The following is a 17,541-nucleotide window of genomic DNA, read 5'->3' on the forward strand; positions in this document are numbered from 1 at the left end:
AGAAAAATAAAAACATGTCTATACATAAGGTTGTACAGAATGTTCATAGCAGCATTATTAATAATAGCCAAAAAGTACATTAACTGATGAATGGATAAGCAAACTGTAGTACAGCCATATAGTACAATATTAGTCGGCCGTAAGAAGAATAAAGTAGTGAAACATGCTACAAAATGGATGAACCTTGAAAATATCATGCTAAGTGAAAGAAGCCAGCCATAAAAGGCCACATGCTGTATGATTTAATTTACATGAAATGTCCAGATATAGAAAGTAGATTAGTGGCTTCCAGAGGCTGAGAGGGAAGGAGTAAAGGGGAGTGACTGCTAATGGGTACAGTTTCTTTTGGAGGTGATGAAAATGTTCTAAAATTAAGTAGTAGTGATGGTTGCACAACTCCGTAAATATACTAAAACCACAAAATTGTATATTTTAACTGTGAATTTTATGGTATGTGAATTAAATTTCAGTAAAGCTATTATTAAATAAAAGCATGCAAATAAAAGAAGAAGAAGAAGGAGGAGGAGGAGGAGAAGAAGAAGGCAAGAGTGACTACATTAGCATTTTATTGTAATAGCCCAAAATAGAAACCAACTCAAATGTCCTCTAATGAGTGAATGGTTAAAATGTGGTACAATGTACCACAGAGCACTACTCAGCAGTTAAAGAGAACGAACTACGGATATACACAACAACGTGGATGGATCTCAAGGGTATTTATGTAGAGTGAAAACTGCCAGTCTCAAAGAGTCACATATTGTACGATTCTATTTATATAACATTCTCAAAACGACAAAATTTTCTAAATGGGGAACAGATCCATGGCTAACAGACATTATAATGGGTAATTGGATGGATATGACTTATAGTCACGAGGGACATCTTTGTGGTGCATCTTGAATATCGTTTTGGTTACTTGAATCTACATATGTGACAAAATGGCATAGAACTATACACACACCTTGTATCAATATCAATTTCCTGATTTTACTATTGTATATAGTTAATGTAAAGTGTAGCCACTGGGGGAAACTGGGTGATGGGTACATGGGACTTCTCTATTATCTTTGCAACTTCCTGTGAATGTTAATTATTTCAAAATAAAAATTTTTCTAAAAAATAATTTGGAATTTTAAATTTAAAAATATTATAGCAATAGCATTATTTTGAACATGAAATACTTTGGTATAAATTTCACAAAATATACTCAAGACCTGTCATTGAAAATGACAAATCATCGATGAGAGAAATGAAAGAATAACTAAACAGAGATAAACTGTGTTCATGGAGCAGAAGACACAGTATTGTTACGACATCAGTTCTCAAACTGACCTATATGTTCATTACAATCCTGATCAAAATATCTGAATAGTGAACATGTGAAAAGTTGTTCCACCTTACTAATAATTAGGTGAACGTAAATAAAGGCATCAGCATGATGACATACCACTTGTCATCAACAGACTGACAAAAATTTCAAAGTCTGAACAAACCAAATGGGGAGAAGTAGGAATATAGATTGACACACGCTCATACTCTCTTACTCAGCCATTCCAAAAACATTTTTATACATGTGAATATGAAGACGTTTACAGGAATGTTGTCTGCAGTGCTGTTTGCAATGGTAAAAATTGAAAAAACTCCAACAATAAAGAAATAGGGACTTCCCTGGTGGTGCAGTGGTTAAGAATCCGCCTGCCAATGCCGGGGACACGGGTTCGATCCCTGGTCCGGTAAGATCCCACATGCCGCGGAGCAACTAAATCTGTGCGCCACAACTACTGAGCCTGCGCTCTAGAGCCCGCGAGCCACAACTACTGAAACCCTCACACCTAGAGCCTGTGCTCGGCAACAAGAGAAGCCACCGCAATGAGGAACCCGCGCACCGCAACGAAGAGTAGCCCCCACTCACCACTACTAGAGAAAGGCCGTGTGCAGCAGTGAAGATCCAACGCAGCCAAAACTTAAAAAAAAAAAGTTAAATAAAAATAGTATATTTATTCATATGATGGAAATGCAGCAATTAAACTGAATAAATGAGATCTAAGTAGAGCAGTGTGGGTAGAATTAAAAGACAAAATTGAATTTTAAATGCAAGATGTAGAAAGCACAATATGTGCTATGGAATGAATTGTGTCTCCTCAAATTCATATGTTGGTGCCCTAACTTCCACTGTGTCTGTATCATGAGATGGGGTTTTTAAGAGGTACTTAAGGTTAAATGAGGTCATAAAGGTAGGGTCCTAATCCAAAGAAACTGTGGCTTTATAAGAAGAGGAAGAGAGAGAGAACTCTTTTTCTCCCCAACTTGTGAGGACACAACAAGAAGGTGGCCATTTTCAAGCCAGGAGGAGAGGTCTCACCAAGAATCGTATTAGCTGGCACCTTGATCTGGGACTTCTAGTCTCCAGAACTATGAGGAAATTAATTTATGTTGTTTAAGCCATCCAGTCTCTGATATTTTGCTATGGTAGCCTGAGAAGACTAATAAAATATGGTACCATTACGTAAGTTAAAATACACACAAAACAGTCCTCTGGATTGTTTATGACTCCATACACCATATAAAACACTATCTTAAAAAGGAGCTGTGAGAACATACCCCAAACTTAATGGTTGCTCTTGGAGATGGGGAGGGTAATAGAACTCAGGGCTGGAGTTAAGAGAGTTTACTGTTCTGCAGTATTTCACTTCTTAAGGAAAAATGAAAAGCAAATGAGGAAAATGTTAACAGTGTTTATTTTGACCTGTGCAAATATGGGTGTTATAATTATATTACTTTTATATCTTTAGATCTTTTTTTTTTTTTTTTTTTTTTTTTTTTTGCGGTACGCAGGCCTCTCTCACTGTTGTGGCCTCTCCAGTTGCGGAGCACAGGCTCCGGACGCGCAGGCTCAGCGGCCATGGCTCACGGGCCCAGCCGCTCCGCGGCATGTAGGATCCTCCTGGACCGGGGCACGAACCCGTGTCCCCTGCATCGGCAGGCGGACTCTCAACCACTGCGCCACCAGGGAAGCCCCTAGATTATCTTTTAAATTTCTTTTTAAAAACACAATAGGGATAAACTTACAAATAAGATGAAATATATTACTTGTTATCCCTTTTCAAGTCAAGGAAAATAGATAAATATAAAGATAGAGGAACTGATAAATGAATGGTCAGACTAAAAGACAAATAGGCAGGCTGGACAGTTTATGACTTACATTTGTAAATTTCACAGTCATATATCATTCTCTAATTTTAATATTGAAAATGCTGCCCCCAGTACATAGTATTTTTTCATTCATTCCCATATTTATTTGGTAAACAATAATTTATAATTGAGCATGTGCTGGATAGTGGTAGAACTGTTTAATAAGACAGATGGTATCTTTGAGGATCTCAGTCCAGTGAGAAAAACAAATGCAAAAATTTATTCACAAGACAATATAAAGTGTTCTCCAAGAGAGGTACATAGAAGAGATGACATTTGAGATAAATTTTTTAAAATTCAAAAACAAGTCTGAAACCTCTGACTGAAGCCTTTAAAAACCACTAAAATCTGTATTCTATAACTTCTCTGTATTTTTGCTCAGCCTAAATTCTTCTACACATATCACATAACTTTTAAAAGTCTGATTAAACCCAAAATGATTCTTGTCTCACCTTTGCAAATTTTTCGTCTTCCGTGACTACCGATTTTTTTTCCTGCTTACTATATTCTTGTCTTCTCTCCAAAACACTCATAATTTTTTTATCAGTTAAGTTCTTCCTAAACTCACAAAACTGAGGCCAAAATTTAAACAGAACTCCAAAAATTGTCATCTGTATATAAAACAAAGTATGTCTCAGATTACAGTTTTATACAAATGTACCAATTTAAACTCTAATTCACCATAATAATGGATTAACTATTCTATTCTTTAATATACAGCATGTTTCCTCCAACTTATTGTCTCCAGACATCTTGGTATAGTTTAGTTCAGCACATGCTTATCATCAATGTTATTTTACTACCAATGAGAAGTCTTTCTTTTAAGAAAAACATACTCTTAAATACAGTTAAAAGTCACTTTATGCTTTATGTTTCCCTATCCAGTTGATTGTATTAATAAAGAATCCATTAGGTCTTTTTAAATAAGAAATTTATGTTTTCTTTGAAAACATACACCAGTTGATCTGCCACACACTCTGCTGTTTTATGCAAGTATTCCAAATATTCAGTTCATCAAGGGGAACTCCTCTCCGGTCCCCTTTCCCTTCTTTTAGAGAAAGAAAATACCATTTTGCCTCTGGAAAAGCTCTTAAACAAAGCTGCAGATCTAAGAATAAATCTTGAGTAACTTTTAAATGATACAATCTCTCTTTTATGTGAGAGCAAGAAAAGTAACATTTAAAAAGCAGAGTGGTATCCTGCACAAATGCTTTCTTAGGACACTCTACATTAAGTGATTAATTGTGATATTTAAAGAGATAAGAATTGTTGCTCAAATTCCCATGCCAAGTTTTTCCATTAGTTCCAGAGGCATACATTACTTCCTAGAAGGTAGGACTTGCCACATCAGATCAAGTCCAACGTTTTGTTGCTGGGAATGGCCTATTCCTAATGCCCTGGAGAAAAATGAACTAACCCATTAGGCTCTAAGCCAGCTCTTCAGGGGGAAAGTGGAATTTTTAAAAAGTAAATGCTGCAGTGACCAACAGCGTCCTGAATTGGTATATTTCACGACTTCTCGTTTCTGTATGTGAGTATCATTAGTAAAACTATTTACTCCCTTTACAATACTATCTTGTCATTAAATTCTATAGCCTCTTGGGATTGTGAACACAAAAGCTAAACATACTTTATTTGATGAAGTGCAGGCTTTTAAAAAATTTTCATTTACATTTATCTGCCATGCATTTAATTAAGTAATCCCCTTCTCCAATGTTAAATGATCATGGTACTTTTTATATGCACTTTGTAAACTTAAATACTCCTCCACCTCTATTTACCAACTATATTGACCCTACTTCTCAGTTACCCCTCCAAAACCTGAGTCATTCCCAGCTCTCAAATATATTTATTTTCATTTAGAAGGCTTTCCAGTAAAAGTCACCCTATTAGGACACAATTTTTCAAGGTAGACATAAAATTGCTCTATTTCTAAAAGTTGCAATTAAGGTTAGTAACATACATGTTATTCATGAAAATTGTCCTGTACCTCCAAAACCTTAAAAGATAACCAAACTGTGGATAAGTAAATGTTTTAATAAATATAGAGCTACTTTGCTCACTGCCAGCAGATGGGCAATGCTCTAGTATGAGTGAGAAGGGTCAGTGAAAATATGGCTGGGTGATGAAAACTTTCAAGCTATTAGGAATGCAGATGGGGGACAGGCAGACGCTATACTGCAGCGGTCCCCAACCCCCGGGCCATGGACAGGACCGCACAGCAGGAGATGAGTGGCAGGTGAGCCAGCAAAGCTTCATCTGTATTTACAGCCGCTCCCCATCATTCACAGTACTGCTTGAGCTCCGCCTACTGTCAGATCAGCTGCGGCATTAGATTCTCAAAGGAGCGTGACCCCTTACTGTGAACTGCGCATGTGAGGGATCTAGGTTGTGCGTTCTTTATGAGAATCTAATGCCTGATGATCTGAGGTGGAGCTTAGGCGGTGATGCTAGCACTGGGGAGTGGCTGCAAATACAGATTATCATTAGCAGAGAGGTTTGACTGCACAGAGACCATAATAAATCAACTGCTTGCAGATTCATATCGAAACCCTATCAGTGAGTAGCAAGTGAAAACAAGCTCAGGGTTCCCACTGATTCTGCATTATAGTGACTTGTATAATTATTTCATTATATATTCCAATGTAATAATAATACAAATAAAGTGCACAATAAATGTAATGTGCTTGAATCATCTCAAAACCATCCACCCACGCCCCCGCCCCCGGTCCGTGGAAAAACTGTCTTCCACGAAACCGGTCCCTGGTGCCAAAAAGGTTGGGGACCACTGCTATAGTGAAAACAATACTAAAACAGGCATTTTTTACATTTATTATTCAGCCCTTTCGCTCAACTTTGCTCTCATGTCCAATTTGATCTATTCCTGTCATGATCCATCTATTCTCACATCACTCATTCATATGTTCAAAAATGTTACTGAGTGTCGCGCACCCAGGCCACAAAGGCAAATAAGAAACATTCCCTACGCTCAAAGACCTTACAGTCCGATGGGAAAGTGAAGCATGAGAATAGCCATTTTCAATTCTGTGTGATAAGTGTTCTGACAGGGACAAATACAAGATACAATAGAAGCATAAGAGAGAGAAGATGATACTGTAAAAAGCTCTGGAAGCAAGAAAGTAAGCCCTCTTTATGGAAGTACAAATATTTCAGTAAGACTGGGAGACAGATGGCAGGGAGTGGGAAGACATGTGGCTAGAGAAATATGTAGTAAGGAGCTTGGTCTTCATTCTGAAGACAATGGGGAGTAATTGAAATTGAAAGCAGAGAAGTGACATGATCAAATATACATTTTGAAAAGATGGATCTGTCTGCAGTGAGTTAAATGGTTTTGAGAGAGCCTAGAGGCAGGGAATTCTGGTAATCAATGTGAGACATTGCAGATGTGAACTGAGGTAGCAACATGGAGTTGGAGAAAAGTAGATAGAATAACAGATAAGAAGGAGACAAATGGATACATATTAGTGACTGAAGATCTCCAAAGGTAAGGAATGAAGGATAGGGAAGACATGAAGATGGCAACCAGATCTCTGGCTTGCATACCTGGGTAGGAGATATGCCATTCTCTGAGCTTCCTTACAGAACACAGAAACAATAGATTTGGTGAGGTAAGGCCCCTAAATATTTTCTTGTTTTCTGATACTCCAAAGTCCATATTTAAGATATGTTTGGGACTTTGTTTTGGGAAATCAGGTAGGAGGCCTAAACTAGAGGACTCCAATAAAGTTCACTGGCTGCAATCCCTGGACAGTGCAGTGGAACCAACCTACGTAAGCAGCTCCAGACATTCACCATCAGACTTGAGGCTAGACGGTCTCCCGGCTATCAGGAGACCTAGGCTAGGCTAAGTGATCTTTTCATTAACAGATGCTACAATTCTGACACCATGTTTTTTCTATTTCTCTCTAGCACATCCTCAATCATTCTTCTTTATTTTTGCCTATTCAATGCATAATTGGATTGTGAGTCTACTTTCAGTTCCTTTTAGGACTTAGAACACAGCTGGCTTGCAAATGAGTATTAAGGAATAATGGTCTTTTTCCATGCTCAAAGGCAATCATACCCTAAATCTCTGTTTCATATCACTTAAATTGTGACATGGCCTTCCCTATTACCCCTATTATTATGTATTTTTCTTAATCATTTTTCAGGAACATCACTAAAAGGCTTTTCAAAATGCAAATAAATTATGTTCAGCAAATCACTGTTTTCTATTATTTACCCTAAAAAGAAGTAACTTGAGTAGGTTAACAGCCATGATTTTCCTTTCATGAGCTTGTGTACTTTATGTTGGTTGGGTACTTAAATCTCCTCTCACTTATTTTATGAGCTATGTGAATATTCCAACCTTTAAAAATACACAAATCTTGGGACACACATTTTACACATTTTTGTGGTAGCAGACATTTTAAAAGGAAATATGAATGGTGGGAAAGGAAGGAGGAATTAGCTGTAGTTTTATAAGTTAGAAATAAAATGATAACCATGCAAAGTCAAAGTACAGAATTTAAATAATTGTATTTGCTGTATACTATCATGAACAAAATAGTAAGTTACTAGTTTCTATGTTCTGTGGCATATGCAATATTTTTTAAATTAAATAGAATAACCCAGGATTAGGAGGATTAGAGCCTTGCCGAATATGAATAATGCAAAAACTTTTAAAGAATATCTAGATTGTTTATCTATTTTAAAGTATGCTTACTACATGCCCTGATTTCTTACCTGTGCCTCTCTAAATACATATGGTCCCAACTCCTTCCTGTGTTCAATAATCTTCTGGGCTTGCTCTAATGGAATGTCAATTTGTAAAGCTGGTGGAATACTGGAATTAATAAAGCAGTTGATAATAGTCATGATCTTCTTGTGGATGAGGGATTCACTACAATGAGAATGGCACAAGTCCTAAACAAGGAGGAAAGATAGAACAATATATGATTAATGCATTAATAGAATACTTTATAGAATGTGTCAATATGTCTGTCAGTAAATATATATATATTTTAACTTCAGGTCAAGAGGTTACTAGCACATGTCAAGACTATCTTAAAAGATCATAGCTTTTATTTCACTTGGATTTGAAAAACCTAAGAAATTTTTTTCTTTATTGCTCCTACCCTGTGTCTTCATATCTATGTGTGTCTCATTGATAGCATCTAGTTCCATGTTTTTCCCATCTATTCTGTCAATCTCTGTCTTTTAAAGGAACCTAAGACTTTGATGCACATACCGTACGTAAATACGGGTTTCATTTAATCCTGATTGTTTCTTCTCCTGGCAAAGGAGCAGCTTTAGTGTCTACTTTGACTCATTTAACAAATTCATATTAAGTTCCTGCTACATGCCAGCTGAGCCCCAAGACACAGCACCTGTCCTGTAAAGCCTCAATATCTACTGGCATCATAAAAATCAGATCAGAAATTAATGAAAAAGAAATGAAGGAAACAATAGCAAAGATCAATAAAATTAAAAGCTGGTTCTTTGAGAAGATAAACAAAATTGATAAACCGTTAGCCAGACTCATCAAGAAAAAAAGGGAGAAGACTCAAATCAACAGAATTACAAATGAAAAAGGAGAGGTAACAACTGACACTGCAGAAATACAAAGGATCATAAGAGATTGCTACAAGCAACTCTATGTCAATAAAATAGACAACCTGGAAGAAATGGAAAAATTCTTATAAAAGCACAACCTTCCGAGACTGAACCAGGAAGAAACAGAAAACATAAACAGACCAATCACAAGTAATGAAATTGAAACTGTGATTAAAAATCTTCCAGCAAACAAAAGCCCAGGACCAGATGGCTTCACAGGTGAATTCTATCAAACATTTAGAGAAAAGCTAACACCTATCCTTCTCAAACTCTTCCAAAATATAGCAGAGGGAGGAACACTCCCAAACTCATTCTAGGGGGCCCCTATCACTCTGATACCAAAACTAGACAAAAGATGTTACAAAAAAAGAAAACTACAGGCCAATATCACTGATGAACATAGATGCAAAAATCCTCAATAAAATACCAGCAAACAGAATCCAACAGCACATTAAAAGTATCATACACCATGATCAAGTGGGGTTTAGTCCAGGAATTCAAGGATTCTTCAATATACACAAATCAATCACTGTGATACACCATATTAACAAACTAAAGGATAAAACCCATAGGACAATCTCAATAGATGCAGAAAAAGCTTTTGCCAAAATTCAACACCCATTTATGATAAAAAGTCTCCAGAAAGTAGGTGTAGAGGGAACTTACCTCAACATAATAAAGGCCATATATGACAAACCCACAGCCAACATTTTTCTCAATGGTGAAAAACTGAAACCATTTCCTCTAAGATCAGGAAAAGACAAGGTTACTCATTCTCCCTGCTATTATTCAACACAGTTTTGGAAGTTTTAGCTACAGCAATCAGAGAAGAAAAAGAAATAAAAGGAATCCAAATCAGAAAAGAAGTAAAGCTGTCAGTGTTTGCAGATGACATGATACTATACATAGAGAATCCTAAAGATGCTACCAGAAAACTACTAGAGCTAATCAATGAATTTGGTAAAGTAGCAGGATACGAAATTAATGCACAGAAATCTCTTGCATTCCTATACACTAATGATGAAAAACCTGAAAGAGAAATTAAGGAAACACTCCCCATTACCATTACAACAAAAAGAATAAAATAGCTGGAATAAACCTACTTAAGGAGACAAAAGACCTGTATGCAGAAAACTATAAGACACTGTTGAAAGAAATTAAAGATGATACAAACAGATGGAGACATATATACCATGTTCTCGGATTAGAAGAATCAACACTGTGAAAATGACTACACTACCCAAAACAATCTACAGATTTCATGAAATCCCTATCAAACTACCAATGGCATTTTTCACAGAACTAGAATAAAAAGTTTCACAATTTGTATGGAAACACAAAAGACCCCAAATAGCCAAAGCAATCTTGAGAAAGAAAAACGGAGCTGGAGGAATCAGGCTCCCTGACTTCAGACTATACCTCAAATCTACAGTAATCAAGACAGTATGGTACTGGCACAAAAGCAGAAATATAGATCAATGGAACAGGATAGAAAGCCCAGAGATAAACCCACGCACATATGGTCACCTTATCTTTGATAAAGGAAGCAAGAATATACAATGGAGAAAAGACAGCTTCTTCAATAAGTGGTACTGGGAAAACTGGACAGCTACATGTAAAAGAATGATATTAGAACACTCCCTTACACCATACACAAAAATAAACTGAAAATGGATTGAAGACCTAAATGTAAGGCCAGACACTATCAAACTCTTAGAGGAAAACATAGGCAGAACACTCTATGACATAAATCACAGCAAGATCCTTTTTGACCCACCTCCTAGAGAAATGGAAATAAAAACAAAAATAAACAAATGCGACCTAATGAAACTTCAAAGCTTTTGCACAGCAAAGGAAACCATAAACAAGATGAAAAGACAACCCTCAGAATGGGAGAAAATATTTGCAAATGAAGCAACTGACAAAGGATTAATCTCCAAAATATATAAACAGCTCAGGCAGCTCAATATCAAAAAAACAAACAACTCAATCCAAAAATGGGCAGAAGACCTAAACAGACATTTCTCCAAAGAAGATATACAGATTGCCAACAAACACACGACAGGATGTTCAATATCACTAATCATTAGAGAAATGCAAATCAAAACTACAATGAGGTATCACCTCACACCGGTCAGAATGGCCATCATCAAAAAATATACAAACAATAAATGCTGGAGAGGGTGTGGAGAAAAGGGAACCCTCTTGCACTGTTGGTGGGAATGTAAATTGATACAGCCACTATGGAGAACAGTATCGAGGTTCCTTAAAAAAATTAAAAATATAACTAACATAGGACCCAGCAATACCACTACTGGGCATATACCCTGAGAAGACCATAATTCAAAAAGAGTCATGTACCACAATGTTCATTGCAGCTCTATTTACAATAGCCAGGTCATGGAAGCAACCTAAGTGTCCATCGACAGATGAATGGATAAAGAAGATGTGGCACATATATACAATGGAATATTACTCAACCATAAAAAGAAATGAAATTGAGTTACGTGTAGTGAGGTGGATGGACCTAGAGTCTGTCATACAGAGTGAAGTAAGTCAGAAAGAGAAAAACAAATACCGTATGCTAACGTATATATATGGAATCGAAAAAAAAGTGGTTCTGAGGAACCTAGGGGCAGGACAGGAATAAAGACGCAGACGTAGAGAATGGACTTGAAGATGTGGGGAGGGGGAAGGGTAAGCTGGGATGAAATGAGAGAGTAGCAATGACATATATACATGACCAAATGTAAAATAGATAGCTAGTGGGAAGAAGCTGCATTGCACAGCGAGATCAGCTCAGTGTTTTGTGACCACCTAGAGGGGTGGGATAGGGAGGGTGGGAGGGAGACTCAAGAGGGAGGGCGGGAGGGAGACTCAAGAGGGAGGGCATATGGGGATATATGTATACATCTAGCTGATTCACTTTGTTATACAGCAGAAACTAACACACCATTTTAAAGAAATTATACTCCAATAAAGATGTTCAAAAAAAATTTCTACTGGAAGAGAAGCATGAAAAACGTTTTTCCAATCTGAGATAGTTAATAAGTGGTAATGATAAAGGTATACACAGGGCCCTAGGAGAGCACCCTACTCAACTTACTGGTGGATGCAAAAGCTTTTTCTACCATAACTGCTTCTACAGCAAGGTGATTTAGGCTCAAAAAGGCTAGCAACAGAAGCGGGAATGCTGGTGGTTACAGGTGTATTATTATGCATCTCTTAGGATCTATATTTTTTCAGATAACCTATTATATTTTCATCTTTATAGCTAAAGAATTTAAAAATAGTAATTGTACATTAAAAAGACCCAGTTTTATGTCACAGATGTAAGGCTATCACTTTTTAAAATAAAGAGGTAGCTTAGCTTGAATTATGACATTTTTTATCAAAGACATTATTCTCTAAATCACTAGAAAGCACACAAATTTGGAAACTTGTAATTCTAGGCTGGAAATAAGCCAACATTTATTAAGTAGTTACTGTATGACAGGCATTGTAATAACTATCTTATGGACAGTATTAAAGAAAGAAAATTTCTAGAGCTTGCCATATAAAACTTTACATATATAAATTTGGCATAAGTTATATGTGAAAAAATCTTGATATAAATGTTACACTGAGATAACAGTTAGCATTTTTTACTCAATTTAGTATTCCCTCTGAAAATGCCTATTTATAACACATATGTTTGGTATGTTACCAAAAATTAAATTTTTTGCCATTACTAGGGAAATGATCATATATTTGGTGAGCCTGGCATATTATTATGGAATATAAGGATTATGAAATAAAAACAAATTTGTGAAATTATACGGTTTTAATTTTAAGAGTATAGAGATAGAATTTAGATAGAATCAGGATTGGTATTTTTTCTAGTTGTTCTGCCCTACTATACCTTTAGCGAGTTCACTTTTACCTATCATTGAGGCCTATGTGTTAAGCACATAGTTGACCGTTGAACAACGTGGGGGTTAGGGGCACCAACCCTGCCTAGCAGTTGGAAATCCACGTATAACTTTACAGTTGGCCATCTGCTTCTGTGGTTCCACATCCTTGGATTCAACCAACAGTGGATTGTGAAGTACTGTAGTCTGAATTTATTGAAAAAAATTCAGATATAAGCGGACCTTGCAGTTCAAACCTGTGTTGTTCAAGGTTCAACTGTACTGTCCTCTAGTAAACTTTCTGTGTCTACTTCAGTCCAGGAGATGGCCATCTTAGGTATTTCCATTTTACCCTGTGCTTCTCCCACCACTACACTAATCACGCTCTTATAATCACTTTGCCTATCACTTGTCTGTCCCTCCCCTAACACTGTAAGCCCTGACAGAAAAGACTGTTTTGATCACAGTTGTATCCTCAGGATTTAGCCTGGCCCTTGATAGGTGCTGAAAAAGTATTTCTTGGATGTATATTTCCTTCAGGTCTTTTCTCTATGGGGACGGACACACACACACACACACACACACACTTTGTATTAAATCATACTGCTTTCTAGTAGCTAGGTTTTAAAAAAATCAGTAAGATGAATACCTTTTTTCATTGATTAATCTCCTATAGCATAATTTTTAATGGCTGCAGAGTATTCTACTGTATAGATGTATCATAATTAAAATAACCAATGTCCTGTTGTTGTACATCAGGGTTCTTTCCAATTTTTCACAATTCAGAATAATGTTTGATTAAGATCACTGTGGTCATCTCTTTACATATTACTACAATCATCACTGGGAGGGAGCATAACTTAGTGATTAAGGGCACAAGCTTTAGCAATAGAATGTCTTAGTTCAAATTCCAGCTCTACTACTTAATTAGCTGTATGATGTCAGAAGTTTCTTAACTTCTCTGTGCCTTAGCTTCTTCATCTGTAAAATGGTGAGAATTAACAGCTTTGACCTAGGATTCTTATAAAGAATAAAGTCGTTATTACATGAAAAGCATTAAGGTAATATCTGACAGATGTGAACACTTAATATGAGTAAGCCATATAAAAGTGAGCACAGTAGGGGCTTCCCTGGTGGTGCAGTGGTTGAGAGTCCGCCTGCCGATGCAGGGGACACGGGTTCGTGCCCCGGTCCGGGAAGATCCCACATGCCGCGGAGCAGCTAGGCCCGTGAGCCATGGCCACTGAGCCTGCGCGCCTGGAGCCTGTGCTCCGCAACGGGAAAGGCCAAAACAGTGAGAGGCCCGCGTACCGCAGAAAAAGAAAAAAATAAAAGTGAGCACAGTAAGACTTGCTAGGTGGAATGCTTTCCCCCTGGTAAACTTCTTCAAGACCCATTTCAAGTATCATCACTTCTTATTTATTTATTTTTAATTAATTTATTTATTTATTTTTGGCTGTTTGGGTCTTCGTTGCTGCCCATGGGCTTTCTCTAGTTGCAGTGAGCAGGGGCTAATCTTTGTTGCAGTGCGCGGGCTTCTCACTGTGGTGGCTTCTCTTGTTGCAGAGCACGGGCTCTAGGCACGTGGGCTTTAGTAGTTGTGGCACATGGGCTCAGCAGTTGTGGCTCATGGGCTCTAGAGTGCAGGCTCAGTAGTTGTGGTGCACAGGCTTAGTTGCTCTGCGGCATGTGGGATCTTCCGGGACCAGGGCTCGGGCCCATTTCCCCTGCACTGGCAGGCGGATTCTTAACCACTGCGCCACCAGGAAAGTCCCACTTCTTTTTTAAAAAATTTTTGTTGGAGTATAGCTGATTTACAATGTTGTGTTAGTTTCTGCTGTACAGCGAAGTGAATCCGTTATGCATATATACATAACCACTCTTTTTCAGATTCTTTTCCCATATAGGTCATTACACACTATTGAGTAGAGTTCCCTATAAGTATCGTCACTTCTGTTGAGACCTCTCTGAGCTACCACCCTCCCTGAATCATTTTCCCCTCTGTGCCCAAATTATAACTAGTTAGAACAGGGATCATAATCAATGTTATTTCATGATATTTTGTTTTCATGGATGATTCCCTCCTCAAAGGAGGGCAGTGTATTTTATCCATTTTTTTATTCCTACAATCTAGCATAATAGTTGGCACATTAGTGATTTAGTAAATGCTTACTGAATAAACAAATTTACCCTTGAAGCATGATTTTTAAAAGCTACCTAGTATTATATGTCCTCCGTTCTATACCACAGAAAAGATATTTAAATGAAGACCAAGGGCAGCCTTGAAGGAGAAACAGTCACAAAGTTAAGGGCTGACTATGTATGAGTCTGTTTTCTTAAATGCTTATTTTGCACAGTTTATCTCATTACCTCTTATCCTAGCAGGGTTGGACTTACTCATGTTCATTTTAGCTTAAAGACTGTTCTGCTCACTCATAATAATTTCCTGTTATGGAAAACAGACTCTACCTCCTTTTTAATTTTCAAAAAAATTATCTTAGTATTACTTATCTTGTGATAGATTAAAAAAAAACTTATCTCAAAATACTTTTTTTTTTCTGAGGAAATTTCCATGTTGACAAAGGTACAAAAACTGGTGATAACAGAAAAGGGTAGAAAACAGTTTCATGGAATGCTGGAGAAAGTCTGGAAGTAAGATTGTATTGAGCAACTATTAACTATATAGAATAAATATGCTACAGAGTATTAGTACTGCATAATATTATACATACGTAGATTATAGGCCAATTGAAAGCATTATCCTCTTAAATTCCAGCTTTAGTTTTACTCCCTACTTTTATAATGGGATTAAATAGGCTGCTTGCAAGGAAATGATCCTGCTAACCCTGGGAGCAAGGATGCCTACTCTTAGGTATTTCTAGACAACATTCCTGTATTCAAGTCTAGATTACATAACCTAGGAAGTCCTTTCCTCCTCCTCAATGCACAGATTCTATATGATTCCATCAAACACTTAAACCTGACAATAAAATGCTTTTGCACCTAATAACTTGTTCTTTCACTTATTTATTTTAAGAATTTGGCCATTCTAATAGTAAAGCCTCTCTCATCTCTGTTGTTTATTTATCTGTAATCCACTATCTTTTATTACTATTGCTGCAAATATGGTTAGGAGGAATTCTTGTAAACAGGTCTTGGTTAAAGTACTGAATATGAATATCTTCAGCAAAAATGTGTATAGTACATTTATAGATAAGCAATATGCAAAAATATAGTTAAAACTTTTCAGGAAGATTCTCATTAGATCATAATATACGTGAAACCTTGAAAAACCTAATACTATCATTTCAGGGCTAACTCTTACTTTTCACTGTATAATAATAAATGTATCTAACACAGAACAATAGATACCTCAATATTTACACATTGGTATGAAAACATCGAAGTTGGGATATCTTATACAAATTTTGTCCAAAAAGTTAGGAAACTGATATGTTAATGCATCTCCTCCTTGAAAAGAGGTGGTTTTCTCCAGCTTCAAATACAATACCTTATACTTTTGTACTTCTTGCCAAAAGAGCACCCCATTTTCCAATAAATCTCCTTTTAGAGCCACAAACTGTTGAAACTGTCTTGCGGTAATTGGATTCAATAATGCTTTACGGAAAGCAATGATATCACAAGATGACGATATCCACTTACTCTCCACAGGCTGTCCAAATCAGAGAATACAGAAAATAAGCTGTGTTCTAAAAGTTAATAATAAAGTCATTTATTAGGCTGAAAATTACCAACTTCTATCTCCTTTATTTTTGGCGGTGGAAATTTACGGCATGGATAAATAGAATTTGGCAGCTCTCCTCTGTTCTCCCTTTTGTCTCCTTTGTATTTTTATGGCATCAGTTTTTAAGAGGTGGAGAGAAAAAGAAATGATTGGATGACTTAGAACATATGAGTACATTAAGAATGTTAACAATCATTACAGTTTGGGACTATGGTGAAAAACTGCACTTTGGCGTACAGTATGAGTTCTGTGCTTAAACAGAACAAAGTAATCATAATGTTATAATTATTATTTTATAATTATATATATTATATGTTATACATTAATATGCAATTTTCCTGTCTTTTAAAAAGTAAAAACAGTTGAACATTTAAGATATTTTTCAAAAATTTTAGAAAAAATTACCAATTAATCTTATTAATTTAAATAGGAAATTTACTGTGGAGCTTCACTATAATTCTATCCTAGAAAGATCATGGTTTTTTTTGGCCACGCTGTGCCGCTTGTGGGACTTTAGTTTCCTGACCAGGGATTGAACCAGGGCCACAGCAGTGAAAGTGCTGAGTCCTAACCACTGGACTGTCATGGAATTCCCAAAAGATCATGTTTTTAGGCAAGACATCTTTATATTATTTTAATAATAAATTACTATTAATAATTAATAACCGGAGGAAATAATTATCAGTGCATATTTTTAAAAATAAACTTTCTCTGACCCAGGATTCACTTTACACAACAAAAAAGCCATGTTGTTTTACTAATGCTTAAAGGTATTACTTATTTTATCTTCACAATTCTGAAGTATACGATGTCTACTTTTTTTACCTTGACCATTTTAGATCACATATTCATCCTCTTTTAGCCTCTCAGATTAAGAAAAATAATAGATTTTATTGAATTTACTGAATAGATTTTTTTTCATTTGATAAATTTATTGAAGTGCCCCAAATCTGAGTTTAGCCTACAACCATGAAAGGAAGCATCACTCTAAAGGTAATATTTTAGATGAACTTAGGAATTATAGTAACAATCAATGACAAATATCCATTGCACACGATAAATACCCATTACTGACAATGCATAAAATAAGTTCCTTGA

At 36.4% G+C, this 17,541-nt stretch overlaps 1 protein-coding gene across 2 annotated transcripts in view; it reads right to left on the reverse strand.

Annotated features, from left to right (window-relative positions):
* RGS22 (regulator of G protein signaling 22) overlaps nucleotides 1-17,541 on the reverse strand; it is a 181,628-nt gene that overhangs the window by 39,338 nt on the left and 124,749 nt on the right. For both annotated transcript variants that reach the window (XM_049700216.1, XM_049700215.1), the window contains exons 21-23: nucleotides 16,210-16,371; nucleotides 7,939-8,118; nucleotides 3,645-3,803 (exon numbers count right to left, since the gene is read on the reverse strand). In XM_049700216.1, the coding sequence (XP_049556173.1) occupies nucleotides 3,645-3,803; nucleotides 7,939-8,118; nucleotides 16,210-16,371 (501 nt within the window). The remainder of the gene's footprint in view (nucleotides 1-3,644; nucleotides 3,804-7,938; nucleotides 8,119-16,209; nucleotides 16,372-17,541) is intronic.

The sequence above is a fragment of the Orcinus orca genome, chromosome 17 (genome assembly GCF_937001465.1).
Source record: "Orcinus orca chromosome 17, mOrcOrc1.1, whole genome shotgun sequence".
In the NCBI taxonomy this organism is placed as follows: domain Eukaryota; kingdom Metazoa; phylum Chordata; class Mammalia; order Artiodactyla; family Delphinidae; genus Orcinus; species Orcinus orca.